Source organism: Rhinolophus hipposideros (assembly GCF_964194185.1).
Source record: "Rhinolophus hipposideros genome assembly, chromosome: 6".
Lineage (NCBI taxonomy): Eukaryota > Metazoa > Chordata > Mammalia > Chiroptera > Rhinolophidae > Rhinolophus > Rhinolophus hipposideros.
In genome coordinates this window covers 94,317,284-94,341,044 of record NC_138052.1, presented here as the reverse complement: position 1 = coordinate 94,341,044, position 23,761 = coordinate 94,317,284, and the positions used below count along the sequence as shown (strand labels likewise).

The window sequence follows — 23,761 nt, the reverse complement described above, 5'->3', positions numbered from 1 at the left end:
TGAGGAAAAGCAACTCAGAAAAGATTATCTGAGTTGCAAGCTGAATGAGGCACTTTTTTCAAGGAACACCATTTTTGGGTGAAAGAACATTCTTTTAACCAAAGACATCAACACCAATAGCCATTAGAGAAATGAAACTCAAACCATAATGAGATCACCACTTCAGACCAAACAGGATGCCTATAAGCAGAAAGACATATAATAACAAGTGTTGGTGAAGATGTGGAGAAATTCTAATTCTCATACACTGACGGTGGGAATGCAAAATAATACAACCACCTTGGAAAACAGTCTGGCAGTTCCGCAAATGTCATATGTTATTATATGACCCAGCAATTCCACTCCTAGGCATATCCCCAGTGGAAATAAGAATATATGTCCACACAAAAATTTGTGCACAAATGTTCATAACAGCCCAAAAGTGGAAACAACCCAAATGTCCAACAACTGATGAACAGATAAATTCAATGAGGTATGTCCATAAAATGGAATATTATTCTGCAATGAACAGAAATAAAGTACTTATACATGCTGTTAATACAACATGGATGCACTTTGAGGACATTATGTAAAGTGAAAGAAGCAGTCACAAAAGATCACATAATGTATAGTTCCATCTGTATATGAAACATCCAGCATAGGCAAATCTATAGAGACAGAGTAGATTAGTAGTTGCCTCGGGCTAGGTGGGGTGAGAATGGGGGTGGGGTTAGGGGAAATGGAAAGTGATCACTACAGGATTTCTCAATGGGGTGACTGAATGTTCTAAAATTGATTGTGGCGATGGTTGCATAACTCCCAATATACTAAAAACCTTTGTATTGTATACTTAAATTGGAGAATTGTTGGTAAGTGAATTATATCTCATGAAAGCTGTTACTAAAAAAAGAAAAAAAATGACAGACAAACTATGATTATTCAGACTTGGGTATCTGGCAGACATGTTCTCAAAAATTAGTGAGGTGAGCCTGTCACTTTAAGGAAAGCAAACGACAGTATCTATTATCAATAATAAAATTTGAACTCTCAAGAGAAAACAATTTAAAAAAAAATTGTACCTGCCACTGTGAGCTCGACAGCTTTCCAATACCTAAAGACTTTTCTAATAAGATCAGTGGCAAAAGTAACTAATGCAATTTTGAGGGATGTTTTATAATGAAATAGGACAACATTTGGAAGAAACACAAAACTGCAAAGCCATTATTTTCCAAATGATCAGTATATGAAAATACAAAATCATGCATGGGTAAAAGAGCTACTGAAAGTGCAAAATAGGCAGGATGCCAGCAGAAATTGTGAAGTAAGAACTTCTGAAAATCCATTCCTCCATAAAAGCAAGGAGAACACTGGCAAAAATTATCAAAATCAACTTTTTCAGAATTCTGAAAATTGACTAGAGGCTTATGACAATCTGGGGAGTGTTTATTCAAGGGAAAAAATGGCTAACTCTCAGTAAGAACAAATGCTGTGGCAGTCAAACTTTCCCTATTCCTCTCACTTTCTCCTCAGCTCCTTGAAAACCACCAGCCCTGCAAACAGTGAAAACCAGCAGCCAAGCAGTCACTGGAGGGGCAGACAGGTTTTGAGCTCCCCAAAAGCCTCCTTCTCAGAGAAATGTCACATTTGACCTGTCTGACTATTCACAGGACTTGTCTTTATTGACTTGAGAGCTTGCTCAGTGTCAACAGCCGTGTACTCTGGGACTTTGTTGAAAACACACTCTTAAATAGCCAGTGGTTCAAGAAGAAATCACAAGGAAAACTAGAAAATATTTTGAGATGAATGAAAATGAAAACACAACCTTCCAAAACTTATGGGATGCAGCAAAAGCAGTACTCAGAGGGAAATTTATAGTGGTGTGTATTTAATGTATGTATTCAATGTCTACATTAAAAAAAAAAAAAGATCTCAAATCAATAACCTAACTTTAGACCTTAAGAAATCAGAAAAAGAAGACCATAGGGAAGGAAATAATAAAGATTAGAGCAGAGATAAATGAAATAGTGAATAGAAAAACAATAAAGAAAATCAACAAAACCAAAGGTTGGTTCTTGGAAAGATAAACAAAATTGACAAGCTTTTAGCTAGACTGACTGTATTAGCTTGGGCTGCATAACAAAATACCAACAACTGGGTGTCTTAGGTGTCTTAACCAACAGAAATTTATATCACAGATCTGGAAGCTAGAAGTCCAAGATCAAGGTGCAGCAGGCTGATGCACTTTCTGACAAAGGCTCTCTTCCTGGCTTATGGCCAGCCGCGTTTTCTCTGTGTCCTCACATAGTGGTGTGAGAGAGGAAGTGCTCTGTAGTGTCTCTTTTTATGAGAATAGTAATCCTATCCGGTTAGGGTCCTACCCTTATGATCTCATTTAACCTTAATTACCTCCTTCTATGCCCAATCTCAAAATACAGACACACTGGGGGTTAGGGCTTCACCATGTGAATTTGAAGGGACACAATTCAGTCCATAGCACTGACTGAAAAAAAGAGGTAAGACTCAAATTACTAAAATCAGGACTGAAAGATGGAACACCACTGACATTACAGAAATAACAAGGATCATTAGGGAATACTATGAACAACTGTATACCAACACATTAGATGTCTTAGATGAGGTGGACAAATTCCTAGAAAGACACAAATGATAGAAACTGACTCAAGAAGAAATGAAAAATCTGAATAGACAGACCTATAACAAATAAAGAGATCAAATTTGTCAAAAAACTTTCAACAAAGAAAAGCCCAGGTCCAGAAGGCTGCACTGGTGAATTCCACCAAACATTTAAAGAAGAATTAACATCAACTCTTCCCAAATTCTTCCTAAAAACAGAAGAGGAGGGAACACTTCCCAACTCATATTATGAGGCCAGTATCACCCTGATATCAAAACTGGACAAAGACATCACAAGACAAGTCAAACTATAGACGCAGAATATAGATTAAAAATACGGATTAAAAAAAAAAATCCTCAACAAAATGCTAGCAAACCAAATCCAGCCACATATAAATGGTATTATACATCATAATGAAGTGGGATTTATCTCAGGAATTCAAGGGTGGTTTAAGGTATGAAAATCAATCAATGTAACATACCACATTAACAGAATGAAACCCACACGATCATCTTAATTGACGTAGGAAAAGCATTTGGCAAAATCCCACACTCAACAAACTCAGAATAGAAGGGAACTTTCTCAACCTGATAATGAGCATCTATGAAGAAGCCACAGCTAACTTTATAGTGGATGGTGAAAGACTGAAAACTTTCCCCCAGGATCAGGAAAGATTCAAAGGGGTCCATTCTCGCCACTTCTATTCAGCATTGTACCAGAAGTCACAGCCAGGGCAATTTGGCAAGAAGAAGAAATAAAAGACATGTAGACTGGAAAGACAGAAGTAAAACTACCTCTATTCACAGATGACAAGGTGTTGTCTACAGAGAATCCTAAGGAATCCATCACAAAACAAAACAAAACAAAGAAACAAAAACTCTTAGAGATAATAAATGAGTTCAGTAAGGTTGAAAGATACAAGATCCATATACGAAATCAACTGTATTTCTATATAATCAGAAAATAAAACTCACAAAAAGCAAAATAGACAAATAGATTTTAGTTAACAGAATAAAAAAGGTTTGTTGACATGGTTTCTGATTTCACATTACAACTGGCCTTTAATAAACCATCACTTGTCCTGTTTTGAACTAGTATCCAAGAAAAATCTCTATCCCAAAAGCTTATTAAAATACTCCACTCGTAACTTCATAAATAGATCAAGTTAAATTTTCTTTATATCCTTCAATCAAAACAATGTATTGCAACAGATAGAACCCAGAGGTGAATGTAAGGATCCAAGTATATTCTAATCCAGACGTTAAAGAGATTTGCAAAACTAAAATACAATGCTACTCATCTTTTTTTTTTTCTTTCATGGTTAAAATGTAATTGCTATTCATCTTAATATATGCTTTTTATTTTGGAAAATAACATTTGTAATAAAAGTATCTTATTTATATTAACATGTCATGAGTCTATCATTGTCATTTAAAAATTAATCAATAAATACATTTGATCAATTTTAAATTCTAATTTAGTAAATACTGATAGGCAAAATACACGTAAACAAAGCTCTTTGGAATCTTCAATAATTTTTAAGAGTGTAGAAGTGTCCTGAAACCAAAAATTTGAGAACAGTTACTTCAAACCTTCCATAAACATTATATATTTTCTATGTATAAAATAGGCTATATGTAAAATTTAGGGTTAAGGAAAACCTTAGTCAGGACAGAAATCCCAGAGGCTATAAAAGAAAAGCCAATATAATTATTTTTAAAAAAATATTTTTTAAAGATTTAAGGCAAAAGATTTTTCTAAAAATCGGTCAATAAATATATCTTTAAAATATTTGGAATGAAGGTGAAAAAGAATCAATAACTGTGATATACAGAGAATTCATACAAATTGATATGGAAAGACAAACACTATTTAAAAAATGGAGAGGGTATATGAATAGGAAATTACAGCACAGGAAATCCAAATATCCAATAAAATAAACATTCATATTCACTACTCAATGGAGGTACAAAATTAAAATAACAATGAGATAGCACATTACCACCATTATATTGGCAAAAATAAAAAAAGTAATGGCACCCATGGCTGGTGGAGAAAGAGGGAAAAGGTTCCTTTCCTGCTCTGCTAGTGAAATCTGAATTCTTACAGAAATGCAATGCGGAAAACTCTATTTAAAAACAGACATACAGTTCAACCCAGCAACAGAAGCCCATGTAAAAATAAAAGCAGCAGTAAATAAGGATATGGTTACAAAGATGTTTACTGCAGAATTATTTGAAGTAACCAAAAATCTGGAAAATCATACATCCACAGCATTAGAAAGAATCAATTTGCTATGCAGGCTGACTTAGAAGGATTTCCAGAAAACATTAACAAATAAAAAAGACAACACTGTGTATGTACTTATATCTAGATCTGTATTATCCCACTTTGTAAAACAAATACTGACACAAACACACATAGATATGTCCATATCTGTATGTGTACTAGGTGTGTGTATCTCGTAAGGAAAGTATGAAAGTATATACACACACTGTGGATAACAGAGTCTTGGGGGTGAGGGTGGTTGGTGTGGCTCAGGTAAGAGGCAAAAGATGAAATTATGCTGCCTCCGCTGGAAGACGCCTGTCCTCCTATCCTGGCCATATCCATGCCACCCACCATCACCCCATTCCACTTACCTTTCAACCTAAGCTAGGCTAAGTCCTGTCAGGGCAGCCATCTTCCAGTATTCTGAGTACTTGGAAGTTCTGCGGCACTTCCTGTTTCTAGCGTAGCCATGAACGTATAATTTGTTCTCTATTATTTGTTAATTGCTAATAGTGGTGAACGGTGTAGCCTGTTGAGTCAGACCACTTGGGCTGGAATCCCAGTTCTATCATGTACTTACTAGCTGTGTGAACTTGGCAAGTGATGTTTTTGTCTCTCAGTGTCCCCATCTTTGAAATGGGCATTACAGCAGTAACTGTCACAGGGTTGTGGTGAGGAGTAGGTGAGGCAGTACATTTAAAACACCTAGGGCAGTGCCTTGGTACACAAGTGCGAGCTGTATTATCAGGATCATCATTGTCTCACATATCTAGATTTTAAACTCTCGGAGGTATTTTAAACCATTGATACTCTTTCAGATTTCTTTTGCATTCCTCCCCCATTATTTCCTAGAATAAGGTTATTTCAAGGTCCTCAGATATCTGTTGAATGAAGCAATGAATGACTTGGATATGAGCAGTCCATAGAGAAGGAAATTGCTGAGCATATGACTGTCATTAACTCGTCGTACATGGCAACCAGCACGTAAAAGAGCATGGCATTTAAATCTGTTTTGTTAAGAGGGGAGAATCTTTGTCTTCAAATCAGTCTTCTAGGATAGCACAGGAGGCCTTTCATCTCTAGTCACAAAGCCACTTCTCAGCTAGACACGAGGAAACTTGCCTTAAACGGTAATAAGGAAACATGAGCCATTTGAGGCGAGAACATTAGAATCAGGGTTCCAGAGCCTCACGATTTACCATTGGTCTTTTGGGAACATATTACATATGTTTAATATAAAAATAAGTTGTACCAAATAATACATTTCTTCAAAGTACTAGATGAGATGCACTGGAACCCTTAAATTGTAGTTGTCATCTGTTCACTCTCTTGTGTGTCCTGTCCAAGCTTATCTGATGATGATTTTATTTCTGTGGAGGTTTAAATGGGTCTGCAGTCTTGTGGGCCAAGAAAGTATAAGAAGGAATTTAGAAAATAATGAAAACACCTGCTCTGATGCCATCTTCTCTCTTCTCCTGCCTTGAATGTCCAACCTCTCTCTCTCAACTGGATCCTTCTCATCAGCATTATAACATGCTTAGGTCTCTCTCAAATTAAAACAAAACAAAAATGTCTGTTTTGCTACCATCCAACTCTGTTCTCTTGCTCATGACCAACTTCTCTCACTTCCCATATGTTCCTCAACCACTCCGTTTGGCTTTTGCCCCATCAGTCTACAAAAATGCTCAGCAACTGACCTCTGTCCACCAAAGCTGTGTGCCCTTTTCACTTCTCACTTCACATGACCAACGTGCAGCTCGGGCCCTGCTAATCAAGGCCTCCCTTCACCTCTCATTCTAGTGCCCTTGGGTAGTTTCCAGTGTCAACAGAGAGGGTGTAACTTTCCACACCTCTCTGCTACGTATATATAAGCACACATATCATTCATAAGGATGTGTGTTTCTGTGTTTATTTTTTCTGAAATAGAATCATACTGTTCACATTACTTTGCGATTTCCTTTTTCCATCTGACATTACATCCTGGACAGTCTACAAGTGAGAAAAGAACATTTCTAGCTCCAACTTTATTTATTTTTTGGCCTATAAATGTATGTATATTCAGACATAACTAAGTGTTAACAGTCAGAACAAGTCATTTACATTTTTAGAAATTAGAGAAAAAAATTAGATTTTGCAACTGGGGGTCCTCCTGAGAGTTTCAGGTGGAGCAGGACCAGTGGCCAGAATGGCAAGTCCGTAGTTTTCAGCTCAATGTTACGTAAAGCAAGTATAATTTACCCAGGCCTCTGGCCCCACTCCAATAGAGCCGTTTCACCTTTAGAGGCACAAAGCAGCTAACTGAAAACAATGACTCTACTATGTGTGCTTTGGGTCTAAATATTAAATTTAAAAAACACTTTACATTGCTAAGCAAGATGACATATGACCCTTAGGCCCTGAGAATAATTCTGCTGTTTCCTTCAAAGTTGTTACCTTGGGAGGTGATACCCATATTCCAACAGTGCCACTTGCTCAAATGATTTTTGGAAATTTTGCTTTAGTCTAAGCATCTTTTACTGTCCTTTTTCTTTCTAATTTTAAAAGGCAATTTTAAAGCTAACACTTGCCCTCGGCGAAAGCTGAGTAAAATCCAGACACTCTCAACCCTCCCAGGTCACCCTTGCTGATACTGTGTGATATACCCCCAGGATCAGAAGGGAGGGAGTCCAGAATGTGCTGACCTGAGTTCTTCACAAAAAGTCAAGTTATGCTCCAACTGACAGGTCCTTTCCTTATAATTTCCCAACTAAACCCCTTCTAGGCATCTTCTGAAAAATCTAATTATCACAACAAATATTTTTCAATCAATACCCTCTTAAAATAACAATCTGCACAGAGTAGCAAAAAGTCCAGAAAATTGAAAGATTTCTATATTCCTTCATTTATAGTAGACTGTAATTGTTTCCATAGCAAAATTTCCAAAAGTTGGATTTCCATCATTAACCTGAATAGCTGAACTAAATGAATATCCCCTTGCAGTAGAAAAACAAAGGGGTTAAATAGCAACAAAACAAAATAAAAAAACCCCAAAGGGTAACATAGGAAGGGGAAAAAAAGATCTTGAGAGAAACTTTTGAACACAATGACAAAAAGTTATTCAAATTAAATAATTAAGATATTACCTCAGAATATAACTTAAAACAGTATTGAATGGCCACACACAAAGGTGGTGTCTTATCATAGGGTAGTTCTGAGAAGATTGGGTCAAGGGAGATGGCTTCTCTCCAGAGGATGGCAAATGATGGCCCACGGGCCAAGGTGCCTGGTTTTGGAAGGCCAGCAAGCTAAGAATGATTTTCACATGTTTAAATATTTGGGGAAAAAATTCAGTGACACATAAAAATCATGAAATTCGAATTTTGGTGTCCATAAACAAAGTTTTATGGGAACACAGTCATGTTCATCCATTTATGTATTGTCGATAGCTACTTTGTGTTAAAAGAGCAGATATGAGTGGTTGAAAAACAGAGCCTGCAAAGCCTAAAATTTTTACTGTCTTTCCCTTTATAGAAAAAGTCTGCTGATCTCTGTCCTAAACCAGATTTTACTGCCATCAACTCTCTGGTGGCCTTAGGCTGACCTCCTCTCTGGATCCACGTTTGTAAAGGACGGGGCCTGGAGAAGGTGCTGGCCAAGAATCCCTGTCTCAGGTCCAGAACCGGACTTGCCCCCCAAGGCAGTAAGCAAGAATACTCGCTGGTGCCACCTACAGCCCGTGAAGAAAATGGCAGGCGCGGCCTGAGGAGGGACAATGGCTCGCAGGCCTCAGCACAGCTGTCCTGTTTGGTGCGGGCCTGTAAGTGAACTAGCTCCCCCATGAACAGAAACCTGGCTTTCACACACCTTCTCAACAGATAGACCTCGACTCCAAATAAAAATACATCTTCCAGCATTCACTCCCTACAAAACAGAAGGAATGCAAATTACTTACTGCCGCAGAGAACTAGAAAGGACAATGGATATGTGTTTTCTAGAGCTAAATGAGAAACAGTGAAAAGGCTTGTCATCTGAAAATCCATCTACAGCCCATGAGTCACCACCATTCTTTATACCATTTCACAAAACTCACCCACATTACTTCTAAACCTTCTGAACCTTCACGCTCTAAAAAAGAAGGTAATCAGGTTTTTCACAGCCGAGGAAGCCATATCCAGAGAATGCAGAGGAAAGTGGTTAGTTCTGCCAGCTCTGACCCAAGCCCGGGGCTCTCACTCTAGAGATTCTCACCGTGAGCCTCCGTGCTCCACGGACCCATCCCTGAGGAAGACCGGTGCAGACTCACGCCCCTTCAAGGCAAAACAGTCACGGTGAAGAACTGAGATTTTTTTCAGTGCCGCCGAGTGCTGGCTGCAGCCCACCCACCCGAGGCGCGGCAGTCTTCAGACACGGCCCCCCACAAGGGCCCCCACCCTGAACCCTCCTGTCGGTGGAGTCTAATTGCCGCCCCACACCCTGGGCTGGTCTTAGGATGTGCCCTGAGCAGAAAGCAGCAAATGATGTTCTGAGACTGCCGACCCCCGGAAGAGGACTGGGAGCTTTCACTTGCTCCCCACAGAGGGATCAGCGCTCACGGAGAGGCCGTGGAGGGGCGGGGCTAGCTGGGCCGCGTGACACCCCACAGGAGCCGCGCAGAAAACCACCCCACTGAGCTGTAGCCAATCCACAGGACTGTGAAAAATAACACAGCAGGGATCAAAATCTCCACTTCTGGACTAACTTTTCCAGGCAAGGAAGAGACTCAGAATAGTTTGGCACACATTTTCTATGTGGTGTCAAGAGCTTCCAACTCACTTCATCATCTTCATCTTCATCATCATCAGATTCAAGAACACCATCCGGTAGCTCTTCTATAAAGGAAAAAAAAAATCAATGAAGAACTGAGAACGCAGCTGGGAGCCTTGGTCAACAAAATTCCTTAGCCGCTGCAGAAGCATGTAAACACCCTAATGAGAATTAGGTTCCATCAAAACAATCATGTTCCTGGTATCATTTCCGCCATAGTCTGATCAGCCTAAGCAATTGTAAATCCATCTCTTCATTTGTCTCAGAAGACACTAGCAGTGGCATGAGAAAAATTAAAAGCCATCATGTTATTTCAGAGGAATTTAGGGGAAAGTAAGCTAGTAGTATCGCTAGGCATGATGCTAGATTCTGCACCCCACGTGTTATTTCACTTGCTGACTCTTATCCCCACGTTATAACAAATAACAAATGGAGGCACAGAGAGGATAAAGGACTTGTTTATGGTCACACTCCCAGTAAGTTACAGAACTGAGATTCAAACCGAGTCTATTCTTCAACCTCATGATTTTTCCAGTGGGAGGAGGGTCATGGCAGGTAAGGTTCCTGCAGGCTCCATGGTTCATTGCTACATCTTCAGAGAGTCCACATAGGAAGAATAAATTAATAGCACAATGGAGTCAGAGAACGAATGAGCCTCTGTTTCTTCATCTGTAAAATGGGTATCAGACCGCCTACTTCCTAGGGTTGTTGCAGGATCTTATAACACACCAGAACTAAACCACCTGGCCCAGGACAGGGTGCACAGCAGGCATTACATAGAAGTTGGTGCTTTTCTCTTCCCCGAAGCTGTCCCTGATCCCTCACGGAGCAGTCACCAGCCCTGAACACACTCGGCATTTTATCCAGAACTGATAACACTCAACACTGTATCCAGACTGTCTTGTCTGGGCGGTTTTCTCACCCACTGTACTGGATTGTGAGTCCCTGGGGACAGAACCTCACTTACTCATTCCCTTATCCCTTCTGCACCTTCCTTATTATCACTTGTTTCTTTAACAGATGACATGCAAGTAAAGAAAGCCTAAGAGAAGAGGAAAACAAGTCAAACAGGGAGTAGGAAGAGGAAACCAAAGACCATTATTGAAGAGACTGCGGCAGATTCACTGAAACTTGTTCAAATTCCCAAAACCATTTCCTAGAAGAGAATAGGTAGAAACCAGGGCACCCCACATCTGCAACACAGCCTTCCTTCTAAAGGCAAGGACTCCACTGACGTGGCTGGACCGGGGCCAGGACACAGACGCCTGTCCCCACCTCACCGGGGTTTGCATTCCTCCACGCCGATCATGAGTCGTACCATTGTTACAGAATTTAGTCAAGAAAGCCACTTTGCAGACAGGAGGCTGTTAAGTCATTCTGCATTCGGGCTGAAGCTTAATGACCTAACCTCTATTTCCTGCTGGCCCATAATAGCATGACTCCATCCCACCTTCAGTAGAAGGCTTTCAAGCAAGTGGCTTTCAAAATGGAGATGCTCTTATATTCATCACTGATAAAACTTTCTTTGTCAAATATGGAAATAACTTTTTTCTTTTTAAAGAATCTTAGACATTTCATGAGGCCACAGTCTAGTCCAGCCACATTCCCCTCCCTTAAGCTCACGCTCATCCTATTCCCAGAACAATCCAGTCCTGTGAACTCAAGCACCTTATAAACCTCGGCTCCTTTTCTCTGTGGCGACGGGGACGTGAGCTCTGCCCGCACAAGGTGCTCTCACACAGATAACTAACAGGGCGTCACGCTGGAGTTGACATATCCTGCCTTTCCGGGGGGCCCAGCTGGAGAGGATGGCTCTGCCTTGTTCCTGCCCAGCGACCTGTTAGGTCTCCCTGTCCTCTCTTTAGTGAGCGGCCAGTGTCTGCTGGTCCCCCAGCTGAGGACTGGAGTTACTGACAAACTTCCCATTCTTGCTGATGGCTGCTCATCTCCACCTGTGAGCATCAAGTCTTCCTTAGGTTTCTGCCTTAGGTTTCACCAGAGTAGTCCTTTCCCATCTATGGGGTAGGTACTTACAATATACTGGACTTTCTGTACCTGAAGACCTTAAAACTCTGTTGGAAAAACTGCTAGAGCATTGAGATAGGCTTGAATGTACTCGTATGAAAACCCATATACATGTTTTCATGTTCACTAAAATGAACCAAGAAAGTCCGTACTCTAACTACAGATGGCGGCAAGGCCACTTCATGTATGTTACACGGGTAAACTCCCGCTAATTCCTGTCCTGCCATTAAGTTCCACATGAGACTGAAGATTGGACTGGACAGAAGCTCTCCAGCTGTCCCTCCTCTGGGTTCCATTGCAAAGCTGGTGGATTCATTTTGACTTGATACTGATGACACATATGCTAAGTAAGGCATTTGTGTGTCCTCCATCCAAACAGTCAATGAGTTTCTAGTTTGGTTTCAAAATAGCAGACTCCTGGGTAATCAGCTCTGGGTCCTGCCATTGTCCTATGGGAACAGAATCACTTAGGTGCTTGAGATAAAAAAAGAAATACTTTAGATACTCTCTATTTAAACTGGAGCTTACTGAGCTGAGCAGGTATTTCCCAAGCCCTTCCTGCCTCAGCTCTGCCCATGTTAACTTCGTGCCAAAGCACACCCCCTACAGAAATGTAAACTGACCCCTCCCTCCCGCCTCACATTCTTTGGCATGCTGGTCCAAGGGCCAGTTTTATGTAAGAGAAAGAGATGTTTTTTAGCCAGAGAGCAAGGGGGGGCCTCACCCTGCTTCTTGGCTGCCAGGGAGGTGGGAAGACGGACAAGGAAAGGGAGGTGTGTCTCGATAGACTGAAACTCAGTCAGCCTCAAAGCAGAGTCCCAACCCAGATGTGACCCTGCAGCTGCAGAGGTCCCCTGCCTGGGAGGGAGGTCTTGGTAGAGCTGGTGACCATGGAGCAGACAGGAAACAACTTTTCCCAGCATTTCTCCGCCTTCCCAAACTCTGGCCTACCGAGGGGTTAGGGAGCAACCTCAGCCAGGATTCAGGGTAGGGTTTTATTTCACTTTATTTTTTAACATGCCCACCCAGCAGAATGGGTTTCAAAATCAGAAATAAAGTTGTTGCAGAAAATCAAGTTCTGTTCCTTGCCCACCTGAATTTGGGATGAATTATACTTGCTCCACAAAACCCAGAAGGAAGGATGTTCAAATGGAAATGGGCCCCCAGCCTGAAGGGAGCCAAGGTCTCAGGCTCCCTGGCTGCTCTCCCAGCTGCCTGCTGGGAATCCGGACACCCTGTGCCGTCCTCCATCTGCTTCCCCATTCCTGCGTCTGCCCGAGGAAGGCATGAGCCACCCCAGCTGCACGCTGGAATCACCTGGAAGCTTTAAGCAGCTCGCGTGCCTGGGGTTCCCCCAGAGATTGATTTTAATGGGGATGGGCACTGCCTTCTGAATTTCCAAATCTCCCAGGGGGCCATCCTGTGCAGCCCAGGCTGTGAATCGTGAGCCAGAGGAGCCACCTGCAGGCTTCTTCCTGTGAGAGGCTTCTGGCATCTCCCTTCTGCTTGGCCTGGTCAAGCTGCCGATTTGGGATTAGAGTAGAGATCAAAAGACTCGGTTTCTGACCCTTGTCTGCGTGCTGAACAGGATGTGTGCACTTGCACTCTCAGTGACGTAGCCTGCTGGGTGTGAGGGAAGGGCACACAGAGACGGAAGGGACAAGCTTGGCCCCGGAGCCTCTGGCATGTGTGCGAGTCAGGAGCTACGAGCTACCTCACCACCCTGGTTCCGTCCAAGGCGCCCGTCACCATCCTTTCCTGCTTGTTATGGGATGTGGGTTGCCATGATAATGGAGGAAGCCAGACAAAAACGGGGATCACATCCTCCCATGCTGTCAGTTGGCAACATAAACTACTCCTGAGTGAATGAATGAAGTGTGGGAGGATGATGACATTTTCTCCAGTGACTAGAAAGACTGGCATCTGTCTTCCTTATCTGACCCTAGGACTCTGGGGAAGCCACTCTTCGGAGGTGGAGGAAGAATTAGGAGGGGGAAGCCCACATAAAGAGAACTTAGGGTTAGAGAAGGGTTTCTGTAATTGTTTCTGAATTCTTTTTGTTGACTCTAAGCCTGAAGTGTGAGAAGCGATTGCTGAATTGGTGACCTGGTTGATCATAGGTTCACTTGGGCCTCTTGAATGAATTCCAAGATATGACAAGTCCTTCTGAGAAAGCCCATGTATGTTCCTGGCACATGTGAAAGATTCAAAAGATTCACAGATTCTTGCATTAAACGGACCTGAATTCAGCTGCTTGATGATGAATTCGATCTGGCGGATCATTTCAGCACTGCCTTCTCTGACGAAGCAGCGGAGGATGTCTTCCATCCCCTAAAGCAGTGAAGAGAGGAACAGTTAACATTTCAGCTAACATTCTTTGGGGGGAACTACTTTTCAGTGGGATAGTTTCAGCCAAGCCCTCCCAAAACACTTTCTTATATATGCACAATAACAATTCCTCTGTTCATTGTTAAACATTCTTTTTGTTCTTTTTATAATTCACAGTGAAATTATTTTCTTCTTGGTTGAATATCGGACCTAATTATAACATATTTAGTAAACGCACAGAGGAGAGCTCCACAGCTCACAATACTCCAGCCCTGGGTGCAAGAGGCTTTGGAGTGGGCCTCAGGGCAGCCATATTGATCTGATCTGCTCTCCGGCCCCAGACCTTGGCAGTCTCTGAAAGTTCAAATGGGTCTCAGGGCACTCATTTATCTTTATCTCCTGTTTTTTGTTTTTTCTTTCTATTATTTTTAAGACCAACATCATAGTATTTGGTACTAATATAATTTTTATGTAGTTTTTGTCATTTTCTACAAGTACACAAATGTTTTACACAGTTGCAAAAAACAGAGTTCTTATAACGTCATATTCCGCTTTTATCTCTCATTATACAATAAAAATTTTCCATCCTTCCTCATACTGCTTTTCCTAATTATCATCCTCAATAGCTATTAATGTTTTGCGCAAAAGAGCCATAATTTCATTAGCAATTCCTGTTACTAGATGTGTTTCTTCTGGGTTTTCACTATTATAAAAAAGCTGAAATGAGCATCTTCATGGTAGAGCTTTTCTCTGAATCAGTGGCCAGAGGGAAATAAATGAATCCAGGAGGTTTTAGTGGTTTCTCATATGTGCCGCCGAACTGCTTTCCAAAAGGAATGTGCGGACACATGCTGCAAACCCCAGCGAGGTCTGAGAACATTAGCTCAGCTACGAATTCTCCAGCACTGTCACAAGCAGGTGTCAAGCTGGTGAGATTACGGATGATGTGTTCCTCGCTGTCTGGTTTTCTGTATTATTGTTACATGCAAAAAGAATGTAATTCCTTTATCAATCTAAAAACTTCCTCAAGGATAAGAGTGAAATGTGGGCAGTCTCAGGGCTTTAGAAAAACCCTGGCCATAACCTCTCTTAGAGGCCTCTCTTATAAATAAACAGGCAACTGCTTAAGTGACGTGTCCAAAAGCTTCCTCCGTGCAGACTAACAGAGGGTTCCTGCATAGCTTATGCCTGTTAAATGCCAGACAGAAGCTTATACTGCTTATACCTTTATCTAAGTCATCCACATTTTCTTCTTAAAGTCAATAACTCAATAATTCAGAGGCTGTCTAGAAACTTATGTTAGAAGCTATAACAGAAAATATTAACAGACTCAACTACAATTAAAGCTGCCATATGACCCAAAACACCATAATTAGAAACTAAATGAAAACTAGAGGAAATATTTGTAATTATGTCAAAATATTAATAGCCCCTCATTTCCCTTGTGATTTCTTCCCTAATCCACAGGTGACTTACAAGTGTGCAGCAGTCAGCCTCCAAGATGGCCCCCAAGGGCCCCAACTCCTGGAATTCCTACTCCTGAGCAGTCCCCTCCCACACTGTGCCAGGGTCCCTCTGTGTGTATCACTTCTGAGACCAGGTTATGAAGGATACTGTGGCTTCCGTCCTGCTCTTTCTTTCTCTTTGGGATCACTCGCTCGGGGGGAACCAGATGCCATGTTGAGAGAAGCGCTATGGAGAGGCCCATGTGTTGAGGACATGAGGATTCTCCAGCCCTGCTCAAGCCTTGGGTGCCCTGGCTGAAGTCTTGATTGAAACCTGACGAGAGCCTCTTAGCCAGGACCATCCCACTAAGCTGCTCTTGAACTTTTGTCCCACAGAAACTGAGCGATGATAATAAAATTTTAAAGCCACTGAGCTTCTGGGTAATTTGTTATGCAGCAACAGATAACTTACACAAGGGTCAATATTTTAATTTCCAAACATTTGGGAATTTCCTAGATACCTTATTAATTCAACCCTTTTTCTGCCCCATTATCTCCCTCTTCTCCTGGGACTCCCTGTATACTGCCCCTGTATGAGACAGACCTCTGGCTAGGGTCACACAGGTCTCCGAGGCTCTGTCCCTTCCTTCCACCTTCTCTCTCCCTGGCCTGGATGGTCTCTAAGGGCTCGCATCTCTCACGTCATACAGCAAGGAGTCTGTCTTCCCCACTTGGTCCCTGTCCCTTTAAGACAGTTCCCTTCACCTTCTCCGCCCCTTTGCCCTAGCCTTTCAAGCTTTTTAATTCCATGTCATCTCGGTTCTTTCTTTCTTTCTCTTCAGCCTACATGTTTTATTCCTTGTGCTTTGCTTGGTTGACAATTCCTCTCTTGCACCTGAATGACTGTAATACAGAATTTAACCAAGTTTATTTTCTGTATTGAGAAAGCAGGGTTTTAAAAAAACTATTATTATTCAAAAGCAGAAGGCAATTAAGTCCCATTGTTTACTGTGACCACACAGAATGGTTCGTAAATAAGTTTTTACTTCTGGCAAAATGGGTGATGTAATTTAGATGACCAATTAGAAGATTTGGCAATTCTTCTAAGTAAGCAAAACCAAGTGTTTTGTTGGTCTCAAACTGAATTTAGCCTCTGAAATATATTTAACCCCCTTGTCACAGCATTTAATATGCACAGTTGGCCTGGTTTCATATATTGTAAGGGAAAAGGACAAAACTATGGTGGTTTTGCTGATTAGATCTAGAAACATCTGTCATTTCAAAAACCTATACTAATCACCTGAGGCGTGTTTAAACTTCCAGTATATACACTAATGTAAACACATTAAGTACTGAATTCACTAATTAGACAAAAAACTAAATATGGCCGGTATCATCTTTACCAGCTTTTCTGTTCCATTTGGTCCCTACCAGAATGTCAGAGTGTTTTGATTGCACCTATTCTCACTGCTGCCACAATTCCTCCAGGAATCCTGGAGGTGAATTTGAGTGATGATTTCCTTCATTTCATTGTTTCCTTGCTAAGCTTCTGCTACTACAAAATCCATAAGCATTCCCCCAGCCCCAAATTTAAATGAGCCATTTAAATTAGAAAAAAAAAAGAATGTCTACAATTTTCCAAAAATAAACCTGCTGGGAACTTTCTAACATTGTGGTTCTTAATCACTGAGGAGCTAGGGATCCCTTGAGAATCTGATAAAAGCCACAGACTCTCATGAGAAAATTGCAAATATGTACTTGGCATACAATTTTGGGGCATTCATAAACTCTCTGAAAGCCCCTCCATGGAGCCCAGTCTGGGAACCCCTTGTTCTCATAGCCCTGACCTATGGCACTAACAGAAGCTGACACATTTCTCAAGCACGTTTCTTACCATAGCTCTTGCTTCCTCACGAATGGACGGGATAGAAAGGATGCTGTACAGTGCTCCATTCACGTAGGGCTGTATCTTTGAGGGAAGAAAAAACCCAGTCATTTGCAAGGTCTCAACTACTACACAACTCAGTTATCAAGCACCACACTTGAGAACACTGACTAAAGCGGACAGTGAGTTACCATCTCACAGCTCTCCAGACGACAGACGTCTCCCTTTGCATGTCCCAGTGACAGTTACAACAGAGCTCAGAACTAAATTCATCATTGCCTCGCAAAGCTTACTCCTGCGAAGTTTCATTGCTTAATTAACGTGATCCTGACCACTCAGGCTAGAAACTCTGCAGTCATCACTGATGCCTCTCCCTCTCTTCTCTCTTTCGGGGAGTCTCCAAGCCGTCTCGGACAGGAACTTTCTTTTTCCATACACACGGCCACTGCCCTCATTCAGACATGTCCAGGACCTGGGCTACCCACGTCTCCAAATGAGTCCTGCCTGTGGTGCGCACCCTTTCACACAACCATCGTATCGTTGCCCAAATTCCACAACATGGGCCAAATCCCACCTCTCCCTACTTCGGACACGTTCCACATAGTCTGCCTGGAAAGAACTCAGAAGCAGGCTGGCGTTACTCCACTTCTTGATTCCTCAGTACAGCACACAGGACCCTGCAGGCTTTGGCCTGTATCACCCACTCTGCTCCTCCCTGCTTGCCATGACGTTCATATTGCAGAGGTTCCACACTACATAAGGGACGCGTCACACCACCCGGTGGCAGGCCATGGCCCTGGCTCTAGCTGTGCATTTTGCTGGGAATGCACCTCCCACACGTGTCTGTCTGGAAAGCTATGATTCATGCTTTAAAACTCAGCTCCGACATAGCTCAAAGGGAACCCTTCCTGAACCCTGCACAGAGTGCTCCTCTCCTTCAGCACAACCCCCCACTATTGTCCTGGACTCGCTGTATTTTTAAATGTATACATGTCTCCGCCACCACGATCTCTTCAAGGACAGGGACCATGGTTTAATCATATAGGTAACCCCAGCACAAGGCCAGCCCAGGACATAGTGCATATGTAGGTACCCGACAAATGACAGCTCCCTTCTGAGCAAACTGTGCCATATTCTCTCCACAGTGATGGGGGCGGGGAGGGGAAAGGGTTTATTTCCCACCACCACTTGCCAGCACTAAACTTCATTACTTTTAATTTTTGCCAATCTAATAGGTTAAAAAAGGGCAGTTTATAGTTGTTTTTATTTTCATTTCCCTGAATACTAGCGAAATTATACAGCTTTTCATGTTTATAGGCCATCAAGATTTACCATTGTGTAAATTGCCCGTTTATATCCTTTACCATTTTTTTCTGTTGGGGTTTTTTTATAACTTGACTTTCTCTTGTCAATTATAGGAGTTCTTTATATGTTAGGGATATTAAACTTTCGTCATGTGATGCGAATTTTTTCTCAGGGTATCATTTGTCTTTTGACTTTGATTATGGCATTTTTCTCATACAAAAAAATTTAATGTTCATATAGTCAAATATGTGCATCTTTGTGGCTTCTTGATTTTGTCTTCTAAGAACACAACTATCTTGTGTAGGATACATGTGTGTAACATTTATTTACACAGTGAACACTTCTCCAGTTCTAAAAAATATATATGTAGATCTTCCAAAGCAAATGTATTGGCAACGGTTAATGACACGATCTGAATCCTGTGGCATATTCAGTTTTCAGAGCCGACATTCTGGTTCCAACACCTGAAACCAACCTTTACTATTAGAGACAGAATGCATTTCACTCTGGCTTCAATGGCCTGAGTTGAAAAAAATGGAGAACAGAGTTAATTCTGGTCTAGAAACAGTTAAGAGCTCACTGGTTTTAAAATATCAAAGGTATGCACACACTGTGACAACCACCAGACCTCTACTTGCTAAAGTCGCCCAGGTCTCTGAGCTGATGGGGCTCCAGGAACCTACAACATGAAAGAAATGAACAGAATGGGAACTGTCTGTCTGAAATGGGGACAGACGCATGGATAGCAAGTGCTTCACTCGGACCCAGCGGTACTCAGCCAGCCCGGTCCTGCTAAGACACCCCTGCACCTGGTCTGGTGAAAGAGGTCAGAGTTTTGTTGAGGCTTTGACTTCAGGTGCAAAGTGATGCCACCGTTTCTGCAAAGGCATGTGTAGGAAAGCAGGTGAACAATCTACTATATTGTTTATTAGTTTTGTTCATTAGTTTATCCAGATCTCTACTTTATTTAAAAAGGACTTGTGAAGCATAAGCTAAAAAACTTAGAAAATCACAAGTGTTGGGGAGGACGCCTGTGACAGCAGAAGCTAGAACTGCCAATCTGGGGGACAATTTCCAGGACTCTGACCTGAGACTGACATAGGGGGTGAGCCAGCAGTGACAAGTGTCTATGCACCAGGGAAGCTCTGGCACAGGTCCTCGTGGGGCATGTGTGGCGACGTCTGCTGAGGACCACGGTGGCAGCAGAGAGGTGGAGGCAACCAAAGTGGACACCCCTGGGAGGTGGATAAGTAAAATAGGAGGGCTGCAAACAAAGGGCTGTTTTGCACTAGTGAGAGCTAAGGGACTGGGTGTATATAAAGCAACATGGAAAGGTCCTAAAAACGCAGTGAAAAAGTAAGAAAAGTAATGAGATCTAGAGTGCAACACGATTTATACAATTAAAACTACACACACGATATTAAATACATTTTCAGACTACATACATGTCTACAGACATACATGAAACACAACAGAGGAGTGTCAATGTGGGGGGAGGAGTGAAGCATGGATAGATAAGGAGAAAAAAATAATGCACACGAGGGAGCTGGCAGAAGCCACTGATGGCAGTGTGCTAGCAAGTGAGGAGTAGAGGAACGACTTCCTGCTTCCCAGTTCTAGAATTCAGAAATTACAAAAGCTTATACAAATACGTGGAGGAGGGAGATTGCAGTAACTGCCCTGGGCCAGCCCTCCCCAAGCCCAGGGATAGCAGCTCTGATTGAGTACCTCGTGATTTTCATGGCCCAGCAGATCTGAAAGAACTTTCAGCGCGAGGCTGGCCACTTTGGCACACATGTTCTTCCCTGAAGAAAAAAACACAAAACAAAACATGACGTGTCTAAACACAGAAGCACAGTTTCAAGTCAGACAGACTTGAATACAAATCTTGGCTCCTCTGCTTATGAGCGGTGTGACTTTAGGTGAGTCACTTAACCAAGCTGGACCCCAGTTTCTTCCTCTGGGATTCCTTAGGGATCATTAATATCTACCTTAAAGGGTGATGCAGAATTAACTAACTCAGTATAGGCGGGCACACTCCAAGCGCTCAGTAAATGGTGGCAGTTATTATGATTCAGGCAGAGCGTAGAGCTATTGAGCACAGTGAAAGTGTAATATATTACGGAGTGATCGATGTTCTACCTGGCACTGGCACGTGCACAGACCACCATCAGAATCATACGGGTAGTTTTGTAACTACAAACATCATCATAATACTCACTTCATCATCAAATAAACTGATGATAATCAGAAAGTCTGATTATAATCTATTTATAATAAATATTTTGAAGTGAGGACCTTTTGCACAAGCTATTTTTTTATAAAAGAAGATTGAAATAGTCATTTACTCAGTCAACAACACACAGGGGCTTCAGATTACAAAGCATCTGAGGGTGAAGAAGCTTCTGGCAAATCCCCCTGAGCTATTTACCCAGGTAACCTTCTCCCAATACTGGGGCTACTCAGACTGAGGTCAGCCAGAGGCTGGACTTGGTTGGCACCTCTTCTACAGAAGCTTCTCTCATCCCAGGGAACATAGCATGTAAACGGGATGGAACCTGTAAAAAGCTAAAATCACTACTTGTATGGATCAAGTACATACGTGACTTGTGATGTCCATATGTGACTTGTGTAAGAATCCCCATCTCCAGGGGGTGGAGTGGAGAAAACAACTGTGATAAGGGGCAGGCAGCAGGGTTTAACTTCCCTGCTCTGCCACCAACTTAATCCTCTGCAATCTTGGGAATATACTTCTCTGTCTTCAGATAAAAGGGATCATAATTCGTAACTTTCTATCTTTGAATAGTGCAATAAACACTTTATTTTCCTCTTAATGCAGGTGTTACATACATATATATATAGAGGGTGCCAAACAATGTATACACATTTTAAGAAAGGAAAACTGTCTTAAAATTGTAGTACTCAATATATACTGATAACAAAAAGTGAATACAAGTCACGTTTGACTTCTGCAATTACAAGAGGTGCCCAAAGTGGTTACCATCAGCATCCAGACACTTCTGATTATGGCGAACTACTGCTTGAGCAACGTTGACCAAAGTGTCCACTTGGCCACATTTTTTTGGCACCCCCGGAATATAAAACAGTCTTCCTAAGGCCAAAATGGTATTTTGGCTTTAGGGATTTGACAGCTTTATACTTGGGCATTCCACGTCGGGACAGGAGGTTGTGAGACCTGCGCTCCGGAGGCAGAGGTTCATAAGCAAAGCCACCGAGTACTCCAGCGTGTAGTCGGACAGGCAATCAGGGTCTTTCAGAATATCGATCAGCCAGAAGATGAGGCCGTCTCGAATCATGGCTGTCTGCAGCGGGCGCCTAGGATGAAAGGGCCTACAGGTAAGTTAAAGCTGGGGAGAAACTTTTCTTTAAGAGCACATAGCACTGTGAAAGCACGTCAGAAAAGACAAAGGGCACAGAAGATACCCACACTGAGGAATATTTTGTCGCTAGACCAATGCAACTAAAACAACAATAAATTCTTTACTTTTCAGGGATTTTATGAAGGGTTTTAAAAAAAATGATAAGGCACTAAGGAGACCTCCTATTTTGAAAGTTTGCTTTTCTATATTTAAAATGAGCAGAGTATTACTTCAAATATTGAATGAATATTTACTAATAGCTTTGATCTACTTCATTCAGCAAACAGCCATAGAAATAGTTAATAGACAAACAGATTTATACTAAACTCTAGTCTTTCATAATCCAGCTTAGGTACCTTGAGTTGTGTAAAAGTAAAGAAAAACAATGAAGAAAGGCAAAAAACCCAGCTCAATACCATTTTGATTCAGATCTCTATTGAGTAAGGGTAATTCAACGACTTGGATAATACAATTTACAGAGAATTATTTTCCACCCAAAGTCCAGGTGTAACAAAGTCTTACAAAATCCAATGCCTCATCAGAAGGTGTTATGATGCTTGTCATCATGCCAGACTTAAAAACTAGTAAGAGTAAGTGTAGTATCACCATGAGAAATCATCTGAATTCTTAGAAAATCAAAACACCACAGAGGAAGCAGCACTGCCCATCTCCTGATGACCAGGTTATGGTCAAACTACCACCTAAATGTTATCTATTAATGCTGTTCTTAAACTTTACATCCACCTGATCAGAGACATTTATTAGAAAATAATGAAGGCTGTACTCTTTGGTAAGCCTAGCTTCTTACTACATTCATTGTAGAGACCCTGGAAAAACTGCACAAACAGTAAACATTTTTCCGGAACAGAAAGCTTAAATGACTGTTTGGAGGGGGGGAAAAGTTGGCACTAAATATCTGCACTATCAGGCAGAAGCATTTCTTCACCATATCTTATCTCCGTTACTTAACTGTAACTATTGAATTCCTAAAATTTTTCAAAATACGGTCAACATCAAGCTAAGTTGTCTTTATGAACAAATAAAAATGAAGTGGTCATATGATCTGAGGAAGCAATAACTCTGGAGATTACTTACAGTTCTTTTCAATTCATAGAGTCAGAACAAGAAATTTTCATTGGCAGGGACCTGGCAAATAATGGGAATTAAATACCTACCATTTTCCCCCACTAAACATAAACACACTTAGAACACGTCACCTGGTCAGGCTTCAGGTTATAGTGAGAGTCAGCTACATTTGATAGGGAGAAAGTATGTTCAGAAGAGGACTGACAGTTAGAAAAGGTTGAGGGCTCAAGAGGCTAGAATTCTTAATAAAGTCAGAGAGAAAGCAAGGTGGTCATGAGGGAATGTGGATGCTAGAAGTTAGCAGATGACCCAGCAGTTCCATTCCTAGATACCTAGCCAGGAGAAAGGAAAACATGCCCACACAAAGACCTGCATGCAAATGTTCATGGCAGCATTATGTATAACAGCCAAAAAGCGGAATAACCCAGACATCTACCAACTGATGAACAGATACGCACAAGGTGGTCTAGCCACATCATGGAATGTTATTCGGCAATACAAAGGAACGATGTCTGACACACGCTACAACATGGGTGGACCTCAAAAACATTATGCTAAGTGAAAGAAGCCAGACACAAAAGGACACACATTATGTGATTCTATTATATCAAGTGTCCGGTACAGGTAAGCCTACAGAAGG

General features: G+C 41.7%; 1 protein-coding gene across 3 annotated transcripts in view; it reads right to left on the bottom strand.

Moving 5' to 3' along the window:
* The window catches only part of ARMC9 (armadillo repeat containing 9), a 128,859-nt gene that overhangs the window by 49,891 nt on the left and 55,207 nt on the right, over window positions 1-23,761 (bottom strand). For all 3 annotated transcript variants that reach the window (XM_081050915.1, XM_081050916.1, XM_081050917.1), the window contains 5 exons: window positions 21,852-21,991; window positions 20,384-20,460; window positions 17,360-17,434; window positions 13,933-14,023; window positions 9,677-9,732 (listed from right to left, as the gene is read on the bottom strand). In XM_081050915.1, the coding sequence (XP_080907041.1) occupies window positions 9,677-9,732; window positions 13,933-14,023; window positions 17,360-17,434; window positions 20,384-20,460; window positions 21,852-21,991 (439 nt within the window). The remainder of the gene's footprint in view (window positions 1-9,676; window positions 9,733-13,932; window positions 14,024-17,359; window positions 17,435-20,383; window positions 20,461-21,851; window positions 21,992-23,761) is intronic.